At 36.4% G+C, this 19,217-nt stretch overlaps 1 protein-coding gene across 1 annotated transcript; it reads right to left on the bottom strand.

Annotated features, from left to right (window-relative positions):
* Positions 1-997: 997 nt before the first annotated feature.
* Positions 998-18,051, bottom strand: LOC147854477 (uncharacterized). Its single transcript, XM_087331377.1, has 18 exons — positions 17,757-18,051; positions 16,933-16,977; positions 16,545-16,645; positions 15,014-15,047; positions 14,650-14,728; positions 14,432-14,523; positions 11,182-11,256; positions 9,669-9,754; positions 9,443-9,572; positions 5,522-5,611; positions 5,389-5,454; positions 5,200-5,291; positions 3,981-4,058; positions 2,714-2,783; positions 1,940-2,028; positions 1,770-1,869; positions 1,574-1,682; positions 998-1,434 (listed from the first exon to the last, which is right to left on the bottom strand). The coding sequence occupies exons 1-17, from the start codon at positions 17,970-17,972 to the stop codon at positions 1,644-1,646; spliced, it is 1,482 nt and encodes a 493-aa protein (XP_087187503.1). The 5' UTR covers positions 17,973-18,051; the 3' UTR covers positions 998-1,434; positions 1,574-1,643.
* Positions 18,052-19,217: the final 1,166 nt, after the last annotated feature.

The raw sequence follows: 19,217 nt of genomic DNA, 5'->3' as shown, positions 1-19,217 counted from the left end.
TTGACGTGCAAACATACAAAAGCTACTATAAGCATAGCAATAAACACAAAATAAGATACAATCTCTAAATATAACCATTATATGTAACATACATTACCTAAAGATAAACTGCCATATAAATTTTTACATTCATATGTCACATAATACTTTTGGGGTTACCATAAAAAGCATTCCCTAAAGCTAAAGCTTAAACCTCTATCTTTAATATTCTACCTAATTGTGCTTTAAGAGCCTAATTTTTGTATCTTTAACTTGTAATTTTCTAAGCATGGATTACCAAAAAGGAAGTCATGGCGATGATTTTTCACTATGTCCACTCTTCTAACATACTCGAATCTAGAAAAGTTTCACATATTTAAATAACCTTGAACACATGATAGGTTGTAGAGTGAGTATAATTTGTATTAGTAGTAAGTCTAGATCTTCTTTGCATCATCAACCACATTGCTTATCTATATTTTGGTGGTGAACTTTATTTGGAGAAATAATAAGCTGATTATTTGACCCATGTTCAATCCTTGCCATAGGTTGAAACCCCCACCCAAGAGATTGTGATCAATCTCTTCAAGAAATTATAAAAAATCCATCTACCAACTAAGAAAATATAACCAATATTAGAATCAAATCTATGTTCATTCCCAAATTAAGGTTTCTTCATCAAAGCTATTCATAGATGATTCACATTATTTCAAAGTAACCAAGATGAAAGCACGGTGATCTCTCTCAATGGTTGTTGTTAGACTAACTACTTGAAGCAATAGAATTTATTCAATATTCAAGGTGATTGTGATCTTCTCATCGGGTATCTACTAGTCATGACTCCATTTTACTCGTCAAAATCATATGGCTAAAACTTTGGCATAATTTCCATTTTACTAGATATCACAAATTCCACAATAATTTAAAATCTAATTTCAAATACAAAAACATTTAACCTCATAACTGTGCACATAAACATTCATCTTGATTTGAGATATTATTCAGAAGTAGAAAGCTGTTGATACAAGAGGCAAAACCAAAGAAGCTTGATAGAGATCATTATCTTATATTAAAATATAATGTTCAAATATATTTGCAAGGACAAGGTCTTAGAGATGTTGCTACTACAGTTACCAAAATATTAGAGTTACATTGAACCAAAAGTATAATTGAAGAATAATTATGTTTTTATGGTAATTACTTCCAACGCATTACATATCCCTATAATTCCACATATCATAAAGTATGCAACTGTGAAGGAAGAGAGGACATTCTTAAACCGCAAAGGGGACAAATCATTATCTTGCCTATATTGAAGGAAATTATACAGAAAAGGTTATAATCTGGCTACAACTATCAAGATCCAAATTGTCCTGAATAACCAGCTGCCTCTGCGATGACATAAACCTTTGGGATGAGTCTTATCATGTAGTATTGTGAAGAACGAACGAGGCTGTGCAAAGTAAAATAAGGTTACTAGTATACACCACCATAACATGAATGCTGGAATATTTACAGAATGAGTGGAATATTTACAGAACAAGTTACCTACAGAACTGTAAATGTTTCTCGAGTATAAAAAAAATCATACAAGTTACAAACTCCCATCTTATGAGGTCCATATTTTGGGCGCTAAACTAGTTCAGACGTTCAAGGCAGCTATCTTATCCATTTTGATGTCCAATAATGAGTATAGATGCTCCCTGAGAGATAGGATTCCCAATTTTAAACAATAGTTGCTTTAGTACGGAGAAAATAATCTGTCTTTGTTATCACATGTAACAACTTACCGGCGTCCCTGCCACTATACAATCATTTAGTGGATGTGATGCACAAACTCCCACTGTTACTGATGTAGGAGTCTCAACGTGAGTTGTTGGAGCTTCATTTCTGTATACAGGTTTCATCTGTCAGGTAACTTACAATGGTCAATTTACTGAATGAAACAAATAGCACTTACCCATTTTCAACATGATGCGGTGAACATAGTCTGGCACGAAAGTCCAGGAAAATAATTTTAGAACTGGATAGAGAAGGACATGCGTAAATCTGCAATAAAAACAAAAAGAATAGAATAAGATAGTTTGAGCATCAAGTTATTCAGGTCCTAGAGATAGGTAAGACCAATACATTATCATGCCATAGGTGAACTGGTCCTCCATATCAGTGTTCTCCCAGCAATCCTAACCTTAGCAAGTGTTCGTTCTATATTCATCATCTCTCTTGCTAAATTACAATGCATTCATACATTGCCCATAATCTAACTATATATCACCACTATCAAAAATAGACTTGCTTCCTCATAACCAGAAATGCTTCATGAAGCCCTAACCTCACAAGAGGTTTATTGTTCTGAATACATGCATTACAGACTCTCATCTCTGAAGAAGTTTCTACATCATTTTCTGTCTCTGTGATCTTTCTAAATATTTGGAGACCCTCTAGTAAGGCTATCAACACGAGTTTATCACCTCTCAGCTTGAAAATGAGTGTTCTGTATAGATGTCACAGTGAAACTTGTCATCGGATCTTGCAAAACTAAAGGGCAATGAAGTTATTATCTACAAGACAGAACCTTCTAGACCTGCTAAGCCTAATTCAAACGGTCCAACCTTAAAGACAAGCTTAAGTAATCTTCATGAAAACTAATCAAAGAGGTCTTTTTCAATCAGATGTACAGTTACTACTACATCCAAAAAAAATTCACCCAGAAATTAAAGTTTTTTTTACTTACAGAATGTGCTGACAACCATGTGGGCTTTCTTTCTAGAAGAGTTGTCGTGTTCACAAGGATATCTTCGTCTCTGCATATGTCAATTTCACCAGTTACTGTAATGTTGAATAGGATGGGAAAGCAGGGGCAAAGGAATAGATCTCACATTCATTTTTCTCTTGCATACCAGCAGAATATAAACTTTCAAGGCCTCACGTACTTCGCTCAAAATTCAACAATAAAGTCAGTAGGTATACCTGACTTAGCCTATCGCTCCTAATCCTTGCTAAGATTTCACCTTGAGAGCTACTAACATAACTCCCTGGAAGAAATGTCTTGTAATGAACTTGTCCTAATCCTTGCTCAGATTTGTCATTTCAAGAGCTACTACCCTTGTGTATAATGGAACATTAATGGTCTTGGGATATGATTCCTCAGTTTCTTTTTCTGAGATTTACTCTTAGTACCTTAGACTCAATACATGTGTGAGGCATTTGTTTCTATCCACAAACTAGCTACATGCACTCAGACTCTTGTAGGCAATCCCAAATGTACGAATTCCCATACATCATCCAGTATCTCGTGACGGCTTCTTGCTTACCAAGTTGTTTCATGTATTGATGCATTCTAATATTATATTCTGAATTTTCAGGGTTTTGTTGGAGTTTAGAACAGAATAGGGAATTTGGGCTAGATGTAAGACAAAAAGAATCTAGGGAAGCAGGGTTTAGGGTTATTCCCAATGGTATATCATACATGTCAACATTTTGAATTCATTCCATGTCCTTGAACTTTGAGTGCTGGATACGAGATGTTCTAGGATCAGAAGAGATATTGGCCTCTTGAATTTGGAATGATGCTAGGCATCAAGAGTAAACTTTAACAGTCTGACTGGCATATGTCATAGGCCATATGGCATACATAGCATGCAATCAAAATATCTTTTTACTGTTTGTAATATCATTCTATGATATCCTATTCAAGGTGGTCAGAATTACATATATTCCTCATTTTAATGAGACTGACATTCTTGCTCCAAACTGTGTTGGAAAGGAAGACAATAATATAGGAATGCATTTATTCACAGATAACAATGCAATCTATCCATTTCTAATGTTAATAAGTGAAGTCCCACTCCATCATGTAGAGCATGGCAGAAGAGCTAAGATTCATTAAAATCAGGCTCAAGGACAAACATATTTGGCCAAACTCATGATTGACATAAAAAATATAACAAACATATGAATACGATGTTACACAGGAATAACAAAATACTTCTTAAAAATACCTGTCGCCGTATAACCAAGGCGGTGGAGGGCAATGTACATGTGTTATGTCAAGACTAGACAAATCAAACACGCCTGACCTATCCAAGTCCACAAAATATCTTTATATCACCTTTATAAAAAGAAATAAATATTCACTCTTTAGTAAAAATGAGAAAATTTTCAAATGAATCTAAGAAACTATAAGTCATACGAACTTCAAATAGAGCTGCTAGTTGCACCTAAATTATATCACTAACAGAAACACCAAATGTCATATAGATCATTATGCCACATGACAATTCTCATTGGGGTAGCATGATCACATGACATAGATTACTCAATTGGCTTCTTATCCAGAGAATTATTTTCCCCACATTATTCTGGCTTCTGAATCAAGAAAATTTTGTATTAATAAAACTTGTAGTTGCACCTAAATTATATCACTAACGGAAATACCAAATGTCATATAGATCATTATGCCACATGACAATTCTCATTGTAGTAGCATGATCATGTAACATAGGTCACTCAATTGGCTTCTTATCCAGAGAATTATTTTCCCCACATTATTCTGGCTTCTGAATCAAGACAATTTTTCTATTAATAAAACTTGTGTCTACTATTAATATCAAAAGTGAGATATGAAGTCCAAAGCATGTATAGCAGATATTGCAAACTTGCAAATATTGGACTTTTGTGTCCTTGAATCTTCACAAGTTTGATTATTCAAGCCCAATGCACATGAAAGATGTCATTAAAGGATCCCTGCTTTCAAAGTTCAATTTCTGATGGACATGGGGATGAGTTATGACTAGCATTCACACCATGTATCCCTATGGGATAGATCTTAAACACGGGTGTCTCCATGCCCATTGGTTTCCACACTAGGAGCAAGGAGCGAGTTGGACAGGCCTGATGTTCCATATATTGCATTTCCCATGGAACCAGCAATTGACTTCTAATAGCAAGCTAAGAATGACAAAGCTTTGTTGTGACTGGCATTCACACCATGCATCCCTATTGGATAGAGCTTAAATATACATGTTTCCACACCCATCTGTTTACACAGTTGCAGGGGGGCTGATATTCCTTTCATTTACTTTCCCTGAAATAGATCAATGTAAAATTCAGAACCATTATATTTCACTGGAGGTTCAATTCTTAATCACAAGTTTCCATCTATATTCTGAACTTCTGCTTGAACCTTTATCACTAAAGTTGCTAGAAGGGAAATATCACCATCCATTGTTGAGATGAAATGCAAGCTGTTTCTCACAGCACGGGTTCAGATGAACTGACTGGATGCCGCTTGTCTCTATTTCTGTCTGTGCCTGCACAGATACCAATTCAAATATAGAGATCACTTGTCAATAGGTTGAGGGCCTGAAAAATATTAATATGTAGGAATAAAAGAAAATAGAAACGCACTTGCAATGAAGGTATCTCTTGCAAGAGTGCTGCAATTTTCCAAGTAGAAAATGGTGGATTAAAAGCCTGAAAATCAGTAACATTATTGTATGAGTGATTCCCAACCCAGCCTATTTTTAAGTTATGGACCTACTTGGCTAGGGGCCACAAATGCAGCAGAGTTGTGTCCTCCCCTGAAGTCCCACGCATGAAGCTGTCCAAGGCTACTACCAGAATAGAATACCTAAGCAAGAAAAGCAAGAAAATGCAAATTATATTTCATTTTTCAACTACCCATGCTGAATCATATTTCAGGTCATTGTATAATGTAAATAAAAGATTCAACTAGCTCCATTCTTTTGTGCCAAAGCATATTTCATGCCATTTTACAAAGTATATACATTTAGATTTTCTCCTCTTATCCTACAAATCCTAGCCTCTATGCTTATCTGCAGGCTGTTGCTGCTGTCCATACTTTTTAGGTCATGTGTCACAACCACCTCTCTGTTTGCACCTTCTCTGTTCTGATCCTAAGACTCAATCTTCGTGTTTGATGCTTATAGGCTTTTGTTGCAATCCACACCTTTTAGGTCCTGTGTGACAACCACCTCTCTGTTTGCAACTTCTCTGTTCTGATCCCAAGACTCAATCTTCTTGTTTGATGCTTATCTCTACTGAAGCCAATGGTTTTTATAACATAATAAATCAGAGATTCCTCAGATGTCCTACCTAGTGGAAATCAAGACTCTTCTCACCCCATCAGACATCATAACTACATATTGCGAAAGATTTACATCTGGTTTATATCTAAAAGAAAAGAAAACTACGTAAAACCCTAAACATTTTAAGGATACAGAACCAGACCTCTCCTTATGAACTTTTTATCCAAGCATAGGGTTGTTCATTAATGAAAGAGTGTAACTATCCAAATTTATAAAACAAACATTAATTTCTTCACTGTTTTAGCTACTTCAATGAATTACACCTAATCAAAGCTAGACAAGATATAATAAAATATCTCAGGGGTCATGCCTTATATTCTGTCCTCATGAACACAAGCACCCAACTGGATGATGAAATTCATTAACAGTCCATTAATTGAAAACAACATGAAATGGGGCACTTCAAATGTAACACCAAGAACCCAACTTTGAGATAACGTATATGTCAATAGTTTTGGGTATGTTGGATTCTATCACTTTGGGAAAATGGGAGCGAATTTATCAGAAAAGGAACTGCAACTAAGTGGCTTAATCATAATGTTTACTTTTGGGCTATAATAAAAACCTCCTAAAGAGATACCCTATTATCCTACATGTGTTCACACATCACTATCACAATATATGAACAACTCCCCCAGCCCCCCCCTGAGAGTGATGCGTTGAACATAGAACTGGCACTCAAAAATAGGAAGTGCCAAGCTATGTGGAATGAAATAAATCCACAAAAGGTAGTAAGCCCAAAGCTTTGTGAAAAGCTTCAAACTTCTCCCTAGGCATAGCTGTTCCGAAAAGGTATGCCATATTATTCTCTGTTTGACACATTGCTTTCCCCCATCAACTTGCATTAACTGAATGCCCAAATAGTGATGCAAACACCCCAAATCCTCTTCATATATTGTGATAAGGTGTATGATGACACTTAAGATTAATGTATGTGAACATGATTAGGATGGCTAGCACTTTCATACCTCTTAGGAGTTTTTTTAACCTAGCCAAGAAGTATAACCCTTTCGGTTAAGGTGCTTAGGTACAGTTCCTTTTTCAATATATTTTCTTCTATTTTCAGCTGCCTGTGTATTTTTTCAACAACAGAATCCAACAGTTCGTATCAGAGCGATCATCGTCTTCTTTTGGCCATCCTTGACTCTCTTCTGTTTGCTATTTCAAAGTATATGCACTATTAATGCATCATATCTTGTCATGGGTATTGATAGAATCATGCTTGTTGCAACAGGTGGTAGTAGTTTCACTCTTTCAAATGCTCAGTAAGTACTGGGGCTCAAGAACAATTTATTGTCAGTTTCAACACTCGCAAAGATTGGCTTATTGTAAAATTTGTTGATGTTAGATGTATTCTGCATGATCTCTCTCAAGGTGATACCATCATTGGATAGGCCCATAAATGATAATAGAAATATGAGCACGCAAATTACATGATTAACGTACTGTTTTAGACATAAAACTTTGGCATGATCACTTTGGTAATTCAAACCTTGCTATTTTATTGTGGCTGCAAAAATCAAATATGGTTTCCTCTACCAAACTGGAGACACCACCTAAACATGTCAAGGCTTCATTTTGAAATAAATGAAACAATCTTCCTTGCGAGCTGAGTAGGTTATTCACAGTGATGTTTGTGGTTCTATGCAAACACCATTATTTGGGAATTAGACAAGCTTGGATTTATAATCTAAAGTCAAAATCTTATAAGTTTTCATGCTTTAAAATTTTATTGTCCATGGCTGAAAATGCTTCAGCATGTGATACACCTCAACAAAATGGTGTAGCTGACATGAAAAATAGATCTCTCATGGAAAGGACAAGATGCATGATTAGAAGTCAGTCGTTGCCACAATTTTGGCTTTTACATGAAAAATAGATCTCTTATGGAAATGGCAAAATGCATGATTAGAAGTCTGCCACAATATTGGCTTAAAGTAGTTATGTATTGCCTATGTTCTTGATAGGAGTCACAAAAAAGCATTGTATGAGACATGAGATGGCCAAAAACCCATCCATTGATCATTTGCATGTTTTGGGATGTTTCGCATATGCTTTGGTTCCAGTAAAACAAACATAGGAAATTGGATAACAAAGCTACCGCATGCTGTTGGTTATAGTTTTAGAAGTAGAAGAGAAGAAGTCAACCTCTACTAATAGTCAGGATGACCATGTAAAAGAATTTGCACAAGGGAGCTATTAGGCAGGATTTCCTCAGCAGAAATCAACTACTCTTTCAGATCCTTATTCTTAGTCAAAAAAGCATCCATAGAATTTTTTTCATTCATATGCTCACTGCCCAACTGTTTTTGAAGGTAAGAGACACAAGCCTCATTTATTGCTCCATACAATGTGGTAAGAGTATCTCAAACTTTTTTTGCACTTTTGCATGAGCAAATAATAGCATGTTTGATAGAAATTCCTATCAATGCATGTGCTTGTGCTTGAGCTTGTGCAACTCTGCAATCGCAACAAATCTGCTCTACAATATGTACAATAGGAATTGCAACAAAACCAAGAAGTTGGCGATCATCATCTTCAACACCACCTACATCACCCATTGTCATATTTGCATGTATTGGAGGATGTATTTCAACACCCTGCACAGTGTCCATAAGCCTTTTACCATCAATACATGCCTCATCATATACGCCCACAATGGATAGTTGGGCCCATTCAGTTTACCTCAATAACCAACATCCAGAATACATGATTATTCTCAGCCATTGCAAGTGACCAAGTGATCAAATAACCCAGTATAGCTTAATGGTGGAGTTGACTGCAACTGGACTGGTCACTAGTTTGAACCCAGTCACACTGTACTGCGGTGAATAAAATATGCTGTATTTACTTTGAAATTACAAAACAGATGAATGTCAAAGAAACCGGAAGAAGAGGGCAACAACCTGCTCTAATTTCAATTGTCGGATTCTGTCTCTAAGTGGGAGAGAGTACATCAAAAATAGAAGATGTTGATGACACCGAAAGAAGAGGGAAACAAGATGCTCTAATACCAATTGTTGTATTACGTGTCTGAAGAAGCACACAAGCAGCTGAAAGTGGGAGAGTATATCAAAACTAGAAGAGCACGTAAGTGTCTTGTTCATCAGGGTTATACTTTTTGGCTATAGTAAAAGACTCCTAAAGTGGTAAAAAAGCCCTAGCTATCATAAGCGTGTTCACACATCACTATCACAATATATTAACAGGGTATATGAAAACGAAAACTGTATAGAAAATGAGCATGGTAGTTTTAGGAAGCATTTGAACCATGAAGGATGATCTCTCTTACAAAAAACATAAGTGCGAATTTAGTTTTGATATGCAAATTTTCACAGGAATAACAAACACACCTGTTCATCTCTTGCCAATGCCAAATTGGTAAGGTGGCCTCCTTGTTGACATGAAAATGTAGATTGAGATACATTGCTCGCCCTCCTATCCCAAACATATATCTCCCCATGCTTTCCACATGCAATAACTCTTCATACACAAAAGCATGTCCATTGTATTAATATATTCCAAAAATAAGCTACATTCAATATGAGTTAACTCTACAAAGTGGCATAGTTTGAACACCTGTTTTCATGAAGCTTAGAGAAAGTAACATCAAGTAAACCAGTAGATTCCATACTCTTTGCAACAGTAGATTTTACCTTCAACACCTGAAACCATTTCAAAATTTCTTGAAAATAGATCATTAACTCTAGAAATGCTTTTAAAGAATGTTTGCGGATACTGGCACCTTATCTAGAATAATTCAATGAACATTACTTAGTATTCTCCTTGCACAGACTTATTTCAATCCACAAACATCATGGGCAGTAATCTCAGAAAATTGTGAAACTTGTGCCTGATCATTTATAGCAACCAGTCTACTCAGAGCATAATCGGTACAATAAAATCATAAATGCAAAAAAGCTATTACATGCGCATATTTACAGTGTTCAACGTCTAGAAATTTCTGAGCACATGGAGCCATGATAAATGAACAGATTAGAAAAGTAAATATGAAGACCATCTGGAATTGCATCATGTATGCAATGGCTGAGAGAATGAGCTTCACAGTTCACCAGCATAAGCATCTAGAGGTATGCAAGCATTAGGAAATTTTTCATTGATCATTCATCAGCGTCTAACCATCTCAGTCAGTGGCAAGGATGTCAATGAACACTCTTCATGTACTCATGTAGGTGGGAGAGGAGACTGCAGATAATTCTATTACCGACAGCAAAAAGACATCACCAGGAATCCGTCCCACACAGTTAGTCTGGGACATGTCTTGCATAATCAACATTCCAGTGCAGTAAATCATCTCTTTACGTTAGACTCCCTTTTATAAAACATCATTTCCTGCAGCTTAGCTAGCCAAGAGTAACCCATTTATAATCAAACTCCACTCTTCGCATGCTTGCTGTATTTCCTGGAATTCTTTCCATGAAACCAAGTGAAGTGTATTAGTTGGATCATTTTTAATAATGTTTTGTACTGGTATGGAAATGGATGCTGAGATGCAAAAAGGTCTTTAACCAGCAAGTAAGGTCCATTGGATTGTAAGCAAATTCTGATATATATTAATTACATATTTAAAAGGCTAGAGGACCAGAATAATGTACACCACATTCTGAGAGAGAGAGAGAGAGAGAAAGAGGAATCCAATGAAACCTCCCACGATGTACCATAGAACATAATTATTGGAGATTCTGTTTTTATATTATTTTATTTTGAGATTGGTGGCTTCAATTATGAAAGTGTACAGTATAAACATGATACTACAGACTGGCCTGAAGCCTTTGAATCCCCAATCTTGGTTTGTATAAGAAAAGAGGCCTTGATCACTAGGCCATTGTAGAGTGCAGAATTAAATCCCCAATCTTGGTATGTATAAGAAACAAGGCCTTGATCACTAGGTCATCTTCTCAGTCCATTTTTAATTTGAAACAATCCACATATTTATTTGTGGAAGATAGTCTTCAAACAGATGGTGTATCCTTGAAGAAATTAAACACGCGAAAACAATCCTTCAAAAAATAATATCATTGAAATGAACTTTCATAGTACACCGATCTGGAAGATTTGATAGCATGCTCACCTGTGAAGGAACATCAGTAACACAAGAGATATCATATACATAGACTTTGCCTCCCCATGTTGCAACGCATGCAACCTATATTAGCAAAAGTACCACCAATAACACCTTTAGTATGGCATAATCATATTATCTTCAATATCATATCACCAGTATGCTCTACTTTCAAACTACTAGGAAATATTTAGAGTCGTGCAGAAAAGTTTTCAAAACTGTCGAATAACATTTTTATATTATTAAGAAATAAAATATGACAACTCATCAGCCTTCTTCTACATAAAAACTATGGCTCAATCAGAGAAGCAAAGACCTCTCCATCTGCCTTCTCATTTTGAATAGAAAGAACTAGGAATCCTTGGAAGTACAAAAATCATGAAAACATGCACAATTGAGAAAACATGCTATGAAATATAGAACTACTTTGTTGTTAATAAAGACTACTTTTCTATGCCAATGCGTTTCTCATCAATCCAGATTTCCCAAGGCATTTGTTAGCACCCATTGATGAAACTATCAAGCCCTAGGGCAAGAATAATTGTATCTAAGTGCAATTCTTCTAGGGTGTAGTTTCGTTCGTATCTGCTCTCCCCCTCTCTATACACATCTTTATTTGTTAATTTGAAAAATCGTTCATACTTTCCAGAACTCCAATGGAAAAACTTGAAACCATGAGTAGTTCCTTCTAACCCTGTCCCAACAGCCAAGAGTTACGCAATCATGTGTGTGACCTTTGACACGTAAATGTAAACAAAAAAACATAAGACTACATTTTGTCATCTCGAAAGAGGCATGGCCTATGATACTCAATAAAACTTATAGTGTGATTTCAGTGGGTATCTCATTCATACAAAGAAAAAAGCTCTCAGAGTACCAACGCATAGATGAAGTACAAATACAACTAGGAACTACCTTAGTTTAAGCAAGTCTACAACAATGAGTTTTTAGATAAGAGGTACATGTCATGGCACTTTGTCTGCAGTTCACACTGGCTTGGAATCCTGACTCCTAAATCAAGTTCATTATTCCAGAGAGTTTAGGTATGAAAAAAATGAGGTCATGTACCTAGCTTGCTGATGGTAATATTCATTGGAGCATTACAGAGCTCACTTCAGCATTATCACCATTCATCATCTAACACAAGTTATATTACAAATGAGCATTGGCCATCTTCTTGTCGAAGTAGCATAGATGCTGATTCTTATTTGTAAATCAACTAGTATTCCCAAGTTTCTAAGGTTGTGCGGGAATGACCAGACAGATCTAGCTTTGCTGATATGAAACTTTAATTGAAGCATTACTATAATCAAGCTCCATACAGCCTCATTCTTGAAATAGAAATAGCTTGAGCCCACATCGGTTAACAATAGTGATGACAGAGCAGCTGGTCAAGAAAAAGATATATGTCTTTTAAGAGAACTAGGTTATCAGAGACAACAGCACCAACATCTAATCAACATGCACCAGACAAGGTATTCGACATACAGATTCCCTCGGTCATCTTTGTTGGAGGGTGGCAGCTCCAGACCTGCACTTTCATCTTTATTATCTCTGTTCCAAATTCTCTCTCTTCCTAGATTATTTTCTGTTGCTACTTAAAAACAAGCTCTACTCTTTGGCTGTGTCTCTACTCTTTGCAACCATTTTTTCTACTGCTGTCTAACAGCCTTCTCACAGCTTGGCTGTGTCTATTTTGTTCCAACAACTGTTCCGCTGCTGCTATTAACAGCTTTTTCTCACATGGTATCAGAGCAGTGAAGTCTCCATATCCTCGGTCTGATTTTTTTGCCAAAGAGCACACAAACCTATCTTCTTTTATCCCTCCCTCCCAACCCTATAGAGGAGGTCTGTCTTTTGGAGGCGGCATTGAGCTTGTTGGCTACTCAGATGCTGATTGGGCAGGTGATATTGATTCTAGAAGGTCCACATCTGGCTATTGTTTCATGTTAAGTTCAAGCTTGATTTCTTGGAAATCGAAAAGGCAAAACTCAGTTTCTACTTCATCGACGGAAGCTGAATATCGCGCCAACTTGGATACTTGTTGTGAGTTGCTATGGTTAATGCAATGGTTTTTTGCAAGACTCTCTCCTATTGCAGTTTTCACCGACAGCCAAAGTACCCATGCCTTGGCACATAGCTCAACATTTCATGGTAGAACAAAACATGTCGAAGCTCACTACCATTTTGTTCGTAAATTGGTGAAATCGCAAGTCATTAATTTGGCATATTGCCCTACTCAAGAAAATGTGGCTAATTTATTTACTAAGCCACTTCCAAGGGAAGCCATTCATCAGCTCCTCAGTCGACTCAATGTTGGACCGCCGTTCTGGAGCTGAGAGAAGGTGTTGGAGGGTGGCAGCCAGACCTGCACTCTCTTTCATCTTTATTATCTCTGTTCTAAATTCTCTCTTCCTAGATTATTTTCTGTTGCTACTTAAAAACAACCTCTACTCTTTGGCTGTGTCTCTACTCTTTGCAACCATTTTTGCTACTGCTGTCTCACAGCCTTCTCACAGCTTGGCTGTGTCTATTTTGTTCTAACAACTGTTCCGCTGCTGCTATTAACTGCTTTTCTCACAATCTTTTTCGAGTTGAAAAACAGCAAGCACATTACTTTTTACATCATCACGGGGCTTTCACCCCTCTTTGGATTTTCCCACAGAATTAGACGATAGAAGAAGTATATGTTAACGGGAACCAATGGAATAAGTTTGTCATTTACTTAGAGACAACTTGTAGAAAACAAGTGTATCACTACAGCAACAAAGTCTTCCAAAGGACTACAGAAAACCATGCAGTGTAAACATATATCTATATCCATATATAAGTTCATAAACATGATATTTAAACAAAACAGAGTTATTAAACATGCATCTTCATGAAACTGACTTTTATATAACCCAACAAAAAATAAACCATGTGAACATTTAGCACATTCAAATCTCTAGCTTGCTTTTTCTATTCTTAGAACATACTTTTTGACATGGTAAATGTACAAGAAGATTTCCGGAGAGAAATTCTATAGGAAAACCACCCAGACTATGACAGAACCAAATAATTGAGAAATAAATAACTTGAAGAAAAATACGCTTTATTATAAGATACACTTTTTGGCAAAGTAAAGTAGCTGAAGGTTGGAGATGAAAGCAACTTTATGGGAACAGATTATGAGAGAATAGGAAAGCAAGAAAGAATTGTGGTGTTTTCACACCAAGCTACATGGAGCACGATATGTGAAGAAGCAAGAATAATCTACCTCATCCTGATTTTTGGGATTCCAACTCACAGCCTCCAGTTTTCGGCACAATGACAACTGCATCACAGGCATCGTTGTGTCCTTAATTGAACCTGGTGGCATGAGGATAACAGGAATAAAACTTCACTTTTGCAAGCTATAAATGGCAATACATAATTGGAATGACTAGGGCCATCATAGTAGAATTTTGAACATTTTTAAGATAAACAGTAGCAAACCTTGAGCATGATAATACAATGATTCAAAGTCATGAATAGCAAGAGAACCAGTGCTGTTGACTGATGCCAAATATACACCCTGGAATGAATTGCCAGGCATATCAGAAACTGATATTAATCCAAGACCATATTGCCCTAAACTTCAATTAATGTGATGCCGTTGGAGTCCATCTCGTAAATCACTGATTGACTTAAAAAAAGAAGTCCCAGAATACAATCTAACAGGCTTCAATCCAATAACGAATAATACCGTTCGATATTATGTCTGACTATGAAGACACATTAAAAAAGTTCATCACGAACATCTATTAGAATTATGCGATTTGATTGGCCACAAATTTACCAGTATACATATAATACACACCTTTGAGTCAAACTCAAGCCCAGTTATGTGAGGCCTGCAAAACAGATATCTGCAATTAATTTCCTGTCTATTCTTTTGTGAATCATATAGTTTCTATTGCTATAGATTACCGCTGTCACCTTTCGAGGTGATAATAATCCAAATGCCAGAATATTCCCTTGTCTAGGTCAATCATAACTATGTAATGAAATGCTGTAAAGCAAATCTAATAGTGCAGCTTCATAATTACTATAAACTTGGCCAAATAAGGAGTATATAACCTTGCTATTAAGAAGTATATTAGATCTGCAAGTTCAATATCCAATCTAAATATTCAAATTTGGGGTTGCATGGGTTGAAATTTTTTGTGTTTTGCAGATATGTAGTGAAAGGTAATGCCCCATTTTCTCTGTCTCTCATATCCACAAGCCTTGTTTCCTACATAATCCAGATAATGGTACTCTGTGCCATGTTTATAATGTCAAATATCTCCTCCCCATTGTTATCCTATTGAGGCTTGCAATAAGATTAAATGAGAGGCCTCTGACATTAATGTCATCAATATTGTTACTTAACCAGGCACAGAAATCACGTGTTAGATATGCTTTACTATTCTTTCTTTCAACGTGGATATCTTGGCTGCAATATCACCCAACCGCTTCACTCCTTTTCGCTGATCATTTCAACAAAGTTGAGTTCTCCTCGAATATTAGAGGTGTAATTAGAGGCCAGGGGAGTAGACATAGTTCTCCCACACAAAAGTTCATTACTAAGTAGAGGGAATGCAAGACAATGCTAGAAATTAGACTGAAATTCAAGAGGAATGCTGCATCTTCTGATATCCATACACCATTTTTTGCTTGCAGACAGTATTAAATATGCAATCAAATACAGTGTTATACCAGAAGTCACAACCTATACCTTCTATTCAACCATACTTTAAAGTAACTGCACAATATTTTTTGCTAACAATAGAAGTTTGCATTGTTGAATTGCCCAAGACATGTCCAACTATACAATCAAATAGAATTCTAAACCGGAAGATGCAACCTGCATTTTTTCTTAAATATGCATCATCTAGAATCACTTTTGTTACAAGTGTTTGAGTCAAGAATAAATTCTATGCATCTGCGCCAACGTTGCATTCGCTACATGGTATTTATTACATGTTCACATGTTGTTTCCAAGTTCTTAATAATGTGTTTTCCCAAGATATTAGATTTATGTAGGCTCCATACAACTTTGATCGCTTGTTGTATAAGGCCACTCTCCTAAAGCCTGCCTTAATTCAATCATATACAAATGAACAACTTTTAAGGCTAGTCAAATAATTGAGTTGGCACATGCACTTGCATTATGCCTGTGCATTACTTGTTTGAAATGCCATACCCAAAAAGAATAGGCGTCCAATTTAACCATCACAAAGAAGAACATCATACAATGCATAAAGAGCCATTCGATGGCCAAGCAGATTGTAATTTAACTCAATTTCATTTTTCAGCACCCCGTAACTCATGTTAAGTCTATTACATTTGAGGTTGCAAGTAACAACCTTGAGATGTGTGACATGGCAAAGAAATCCCTTTCAATTTGACTGGGATGATGTAGATATGCACTAAGACCTTGATCCGAGTGGGTAGACTGCATATGTTGCTGCCAGAGAAAAATACAATTTTTTAACACCGAAAATTGGCTTCATTCAAATCTAGTGAGCTATGATGAAAATATATGTCCAGAGGAGCACTAGATGCAATGAGTTCTACATCCCTTTGTATGTTCACCAAAGCATTAGTATGTATTGAAATACTGCTTTACATAAGTTACTCCATTTAATATGCCAAATAGACAAAAGAGACCTCCAAGTCAAATTCTGTGCAGTGGGATGAGAAAAGAACAAAATCTAGACATTGAAACAAGAAAACGTGTTAATGATTTAGTACCGTATTGGGGTAGAAGTTTTGATCTACTTGTGAGAACTTCCCTATCTGCAAATGATTCAAAGCAATGTTTGAAAACAAAAAAACTCGGTTTAGCATAATTTGCACAACAATATTTGGAAATGGCCACTAAATATTCAAATTGAAGGTAGAAGATGACTCCAATTTTGCAGATATCTAAGAATAAATACTTTCAAAAACTTTAGGCCTCTTCAGTATAAAAAATCTTCAAATTCTTCACATGTCATAAGGCTAAAAAACTGATTTTTTAATATGCATGTTAATTATAATTCCAACAGATTTAGTCAATGTTTTATTGGTGACAAAAACTCCAAATTCATAGACAATTTCAAATATGGAGACATATCTGCTTAGCAATAAAACTTAGATGATGGTTCACCATTGAAAGAGAAATGTAAGGTCCTAAAAAACTTCAACTATGGGGATATATCCATTAGAGACAAATTTTAGATGACAACATGTGGTTCAAAGAGAAATCCAGAGTTATAAAACGTTCAAACATTGAGATGTGTCTGTTAAAGAATGAATTCAACAAATTCTAATGAAGCTCACCAGTAAAACTAATATAATCTTTTTCGAGACATCGAATTTGTGAGTGTAGATGCAGAAAAAATATTGCAGTGACGAAACAACATCATTAAATCTTAAATGGCGGGGGAAACTAAAAGTTAATTTTAAGATTTAAATGGAAAGCAAAAGAAAATACCTCAGAGAAGTATTGAAGCATAAGTGCAGAAAATCTTATGACCGCAGTGGAAATTTAAAACCTATTGTCAAGCTTAAAATGGAACGAAGGAGAAAAATACCTCGGAAAAGGATCGAAGCATAGATTGAAGGACAGCTTGTTTGTGAGAAGGTTCCACTCTTCCCTGTAATTCAGCTATGGCGTGTCTCCATGTGACATTGTTGCAGAAACGAGAACTGAATATCGGCGTCTTAACCTCCTTGTTGGGAAACCGCTCTTCCTCAGGTGATGATGTAGAAGAAGAATCTCTCTTTTGAATGATAACGTACCGATCCATGTCGCCGAAACACAGAGAGAGCTCGGGATATCCGGCTGCGTTTCTCTGCAACAGAAGAAGAAGAAGAAGAAGAAGAAGAAGAAGGAGACGACGACGACGACGAAACGAAGCAGACGAATGAAAGAAAGAAAAGGGCGGGAAATTTTGGGAGGGTTTTGGGAAATTTACGAGAATGCCCCTGCGATCCATTTTCTCCAAATTCCCGAAATGCCCCTGAAAGCTTCCTTTTCATTCCATTTTCTCGGGAGAAAGGCGTGGGTGCTCTTCCTGTGACAGGATTAGGAAAGCCGCATGTAACCTGCCTGATCACAATTGTTGAAGGATTAAGAGAGTGGCGTGCTTCTTAAATTCATTGGCTCAATCCCATGAATGTGAGTCAAAGACGACTAAAATGTAACCCCTCAAGAGAAAGGGGTGCTCTTCCTGAGAAAGGATTAGGAAAGTTGCATGCACATGCTCGATCGTAATTGCTAAAGGATTAGGAATGCGGTTGCTTGTTAAATGCATTGGCTGCATCCCAAGAATGCGAGTCAAAGACGACCAAAATGTAACCTCTCAAGAGAAAGGGGTGCTCTTCCTGCGAATGGATAAGGAAAGTTGCACATTCATGCTCAATCGTAATTGTTGAAGGATTAGGAATGTGATTGCTTGTTAAATGCACTGGCTCGATCCCTGCTAGAGAAGGTAGCTCCACGTCTCAAGTCTTACTCCCTCCCTGCAAAGCATGGGACGAATCGAATTGACCGTAGATTTTTCTCCCATGGAAAACTTTGTGAGGCGTGTTTGGGGAAACAAAGCAACGTCCGGGGTGTTCCAATGTTTCTTTTTGTTTCCAAAATGACCAACACATGGAAATAATTAATGAAAAAGGAAATCATAACCTTAACTATTGGAGAGTTATTAGTTCTTATTAGATTTGCCTTATTTTCAATTTCCTTCTAGCAAACCCTATATTTTTAGTGGGGAAACCTCCGTAAAATTAAAAATCTACAAAGTTTTTTTGATCAAAATAAAGAATAAATACTCATACAAAGATTTCCCCAAATTAAAAACTTTCATAAAAATATTGTTTGAAAAGAGGACTTCAAAAACCAAAAGTATATGACACACTTTTGGGTTACCCAAATGGTCCAAACTTCAGAGTGACCAATATCTTAGCCAGTGGAAAATTTTGGCATCCTCTTGCAACTAATAATGCAACCAAAATATTTATTCCAAACTATGTGTTTGGAAACCTAACTTTAG

This window comes from Azolla caroliniana, unplaced genomic scaffold, assembly GCF_043228905.1.
Source record: "Azolla caroliniana isolate FFs.n. ecotype wild unplaced genomic scaffold, voAzoCaro1.0.p SCAF_15, whole genome shotgun sequence".
In the NCBI taxonomy this organism is placed as follows: domain Eukaryota; kingdom Viridiplantae; phylum Streptophyta; class Polypodiopsida; order Salviniales; family Salviniaceae; genus Azolla; species Azolla caroliniana.
The sequence above is the reverse complement of the archived record's forward strand: the minus strand, read 5'-3'. Positions and strand labels throughout refer to the sequence as shown.

Coding starts and splice junctions, on each gene's coding strand:
- LOC147854477 (XM_087331377.1), bottom strand. CDS start 17,972: ATGGATCGGTACGTTATCATTCAAAAGAGAGATTCTTCTTCTACATCA. Junction 14,524..14,649: donor ATTGTATTATCATGCTCAAG/GTTTGCTACTGT, acceptor TCATGCCACCAG/GTTCAATTAAGGACACAACG. Junction 11,257..14,431: donor ATCCCAAAAATCAGGATGAG/GTAGATTATTCT, acceptor TTGCTAATATAG/GTTGCATGCGTTGCAACATG.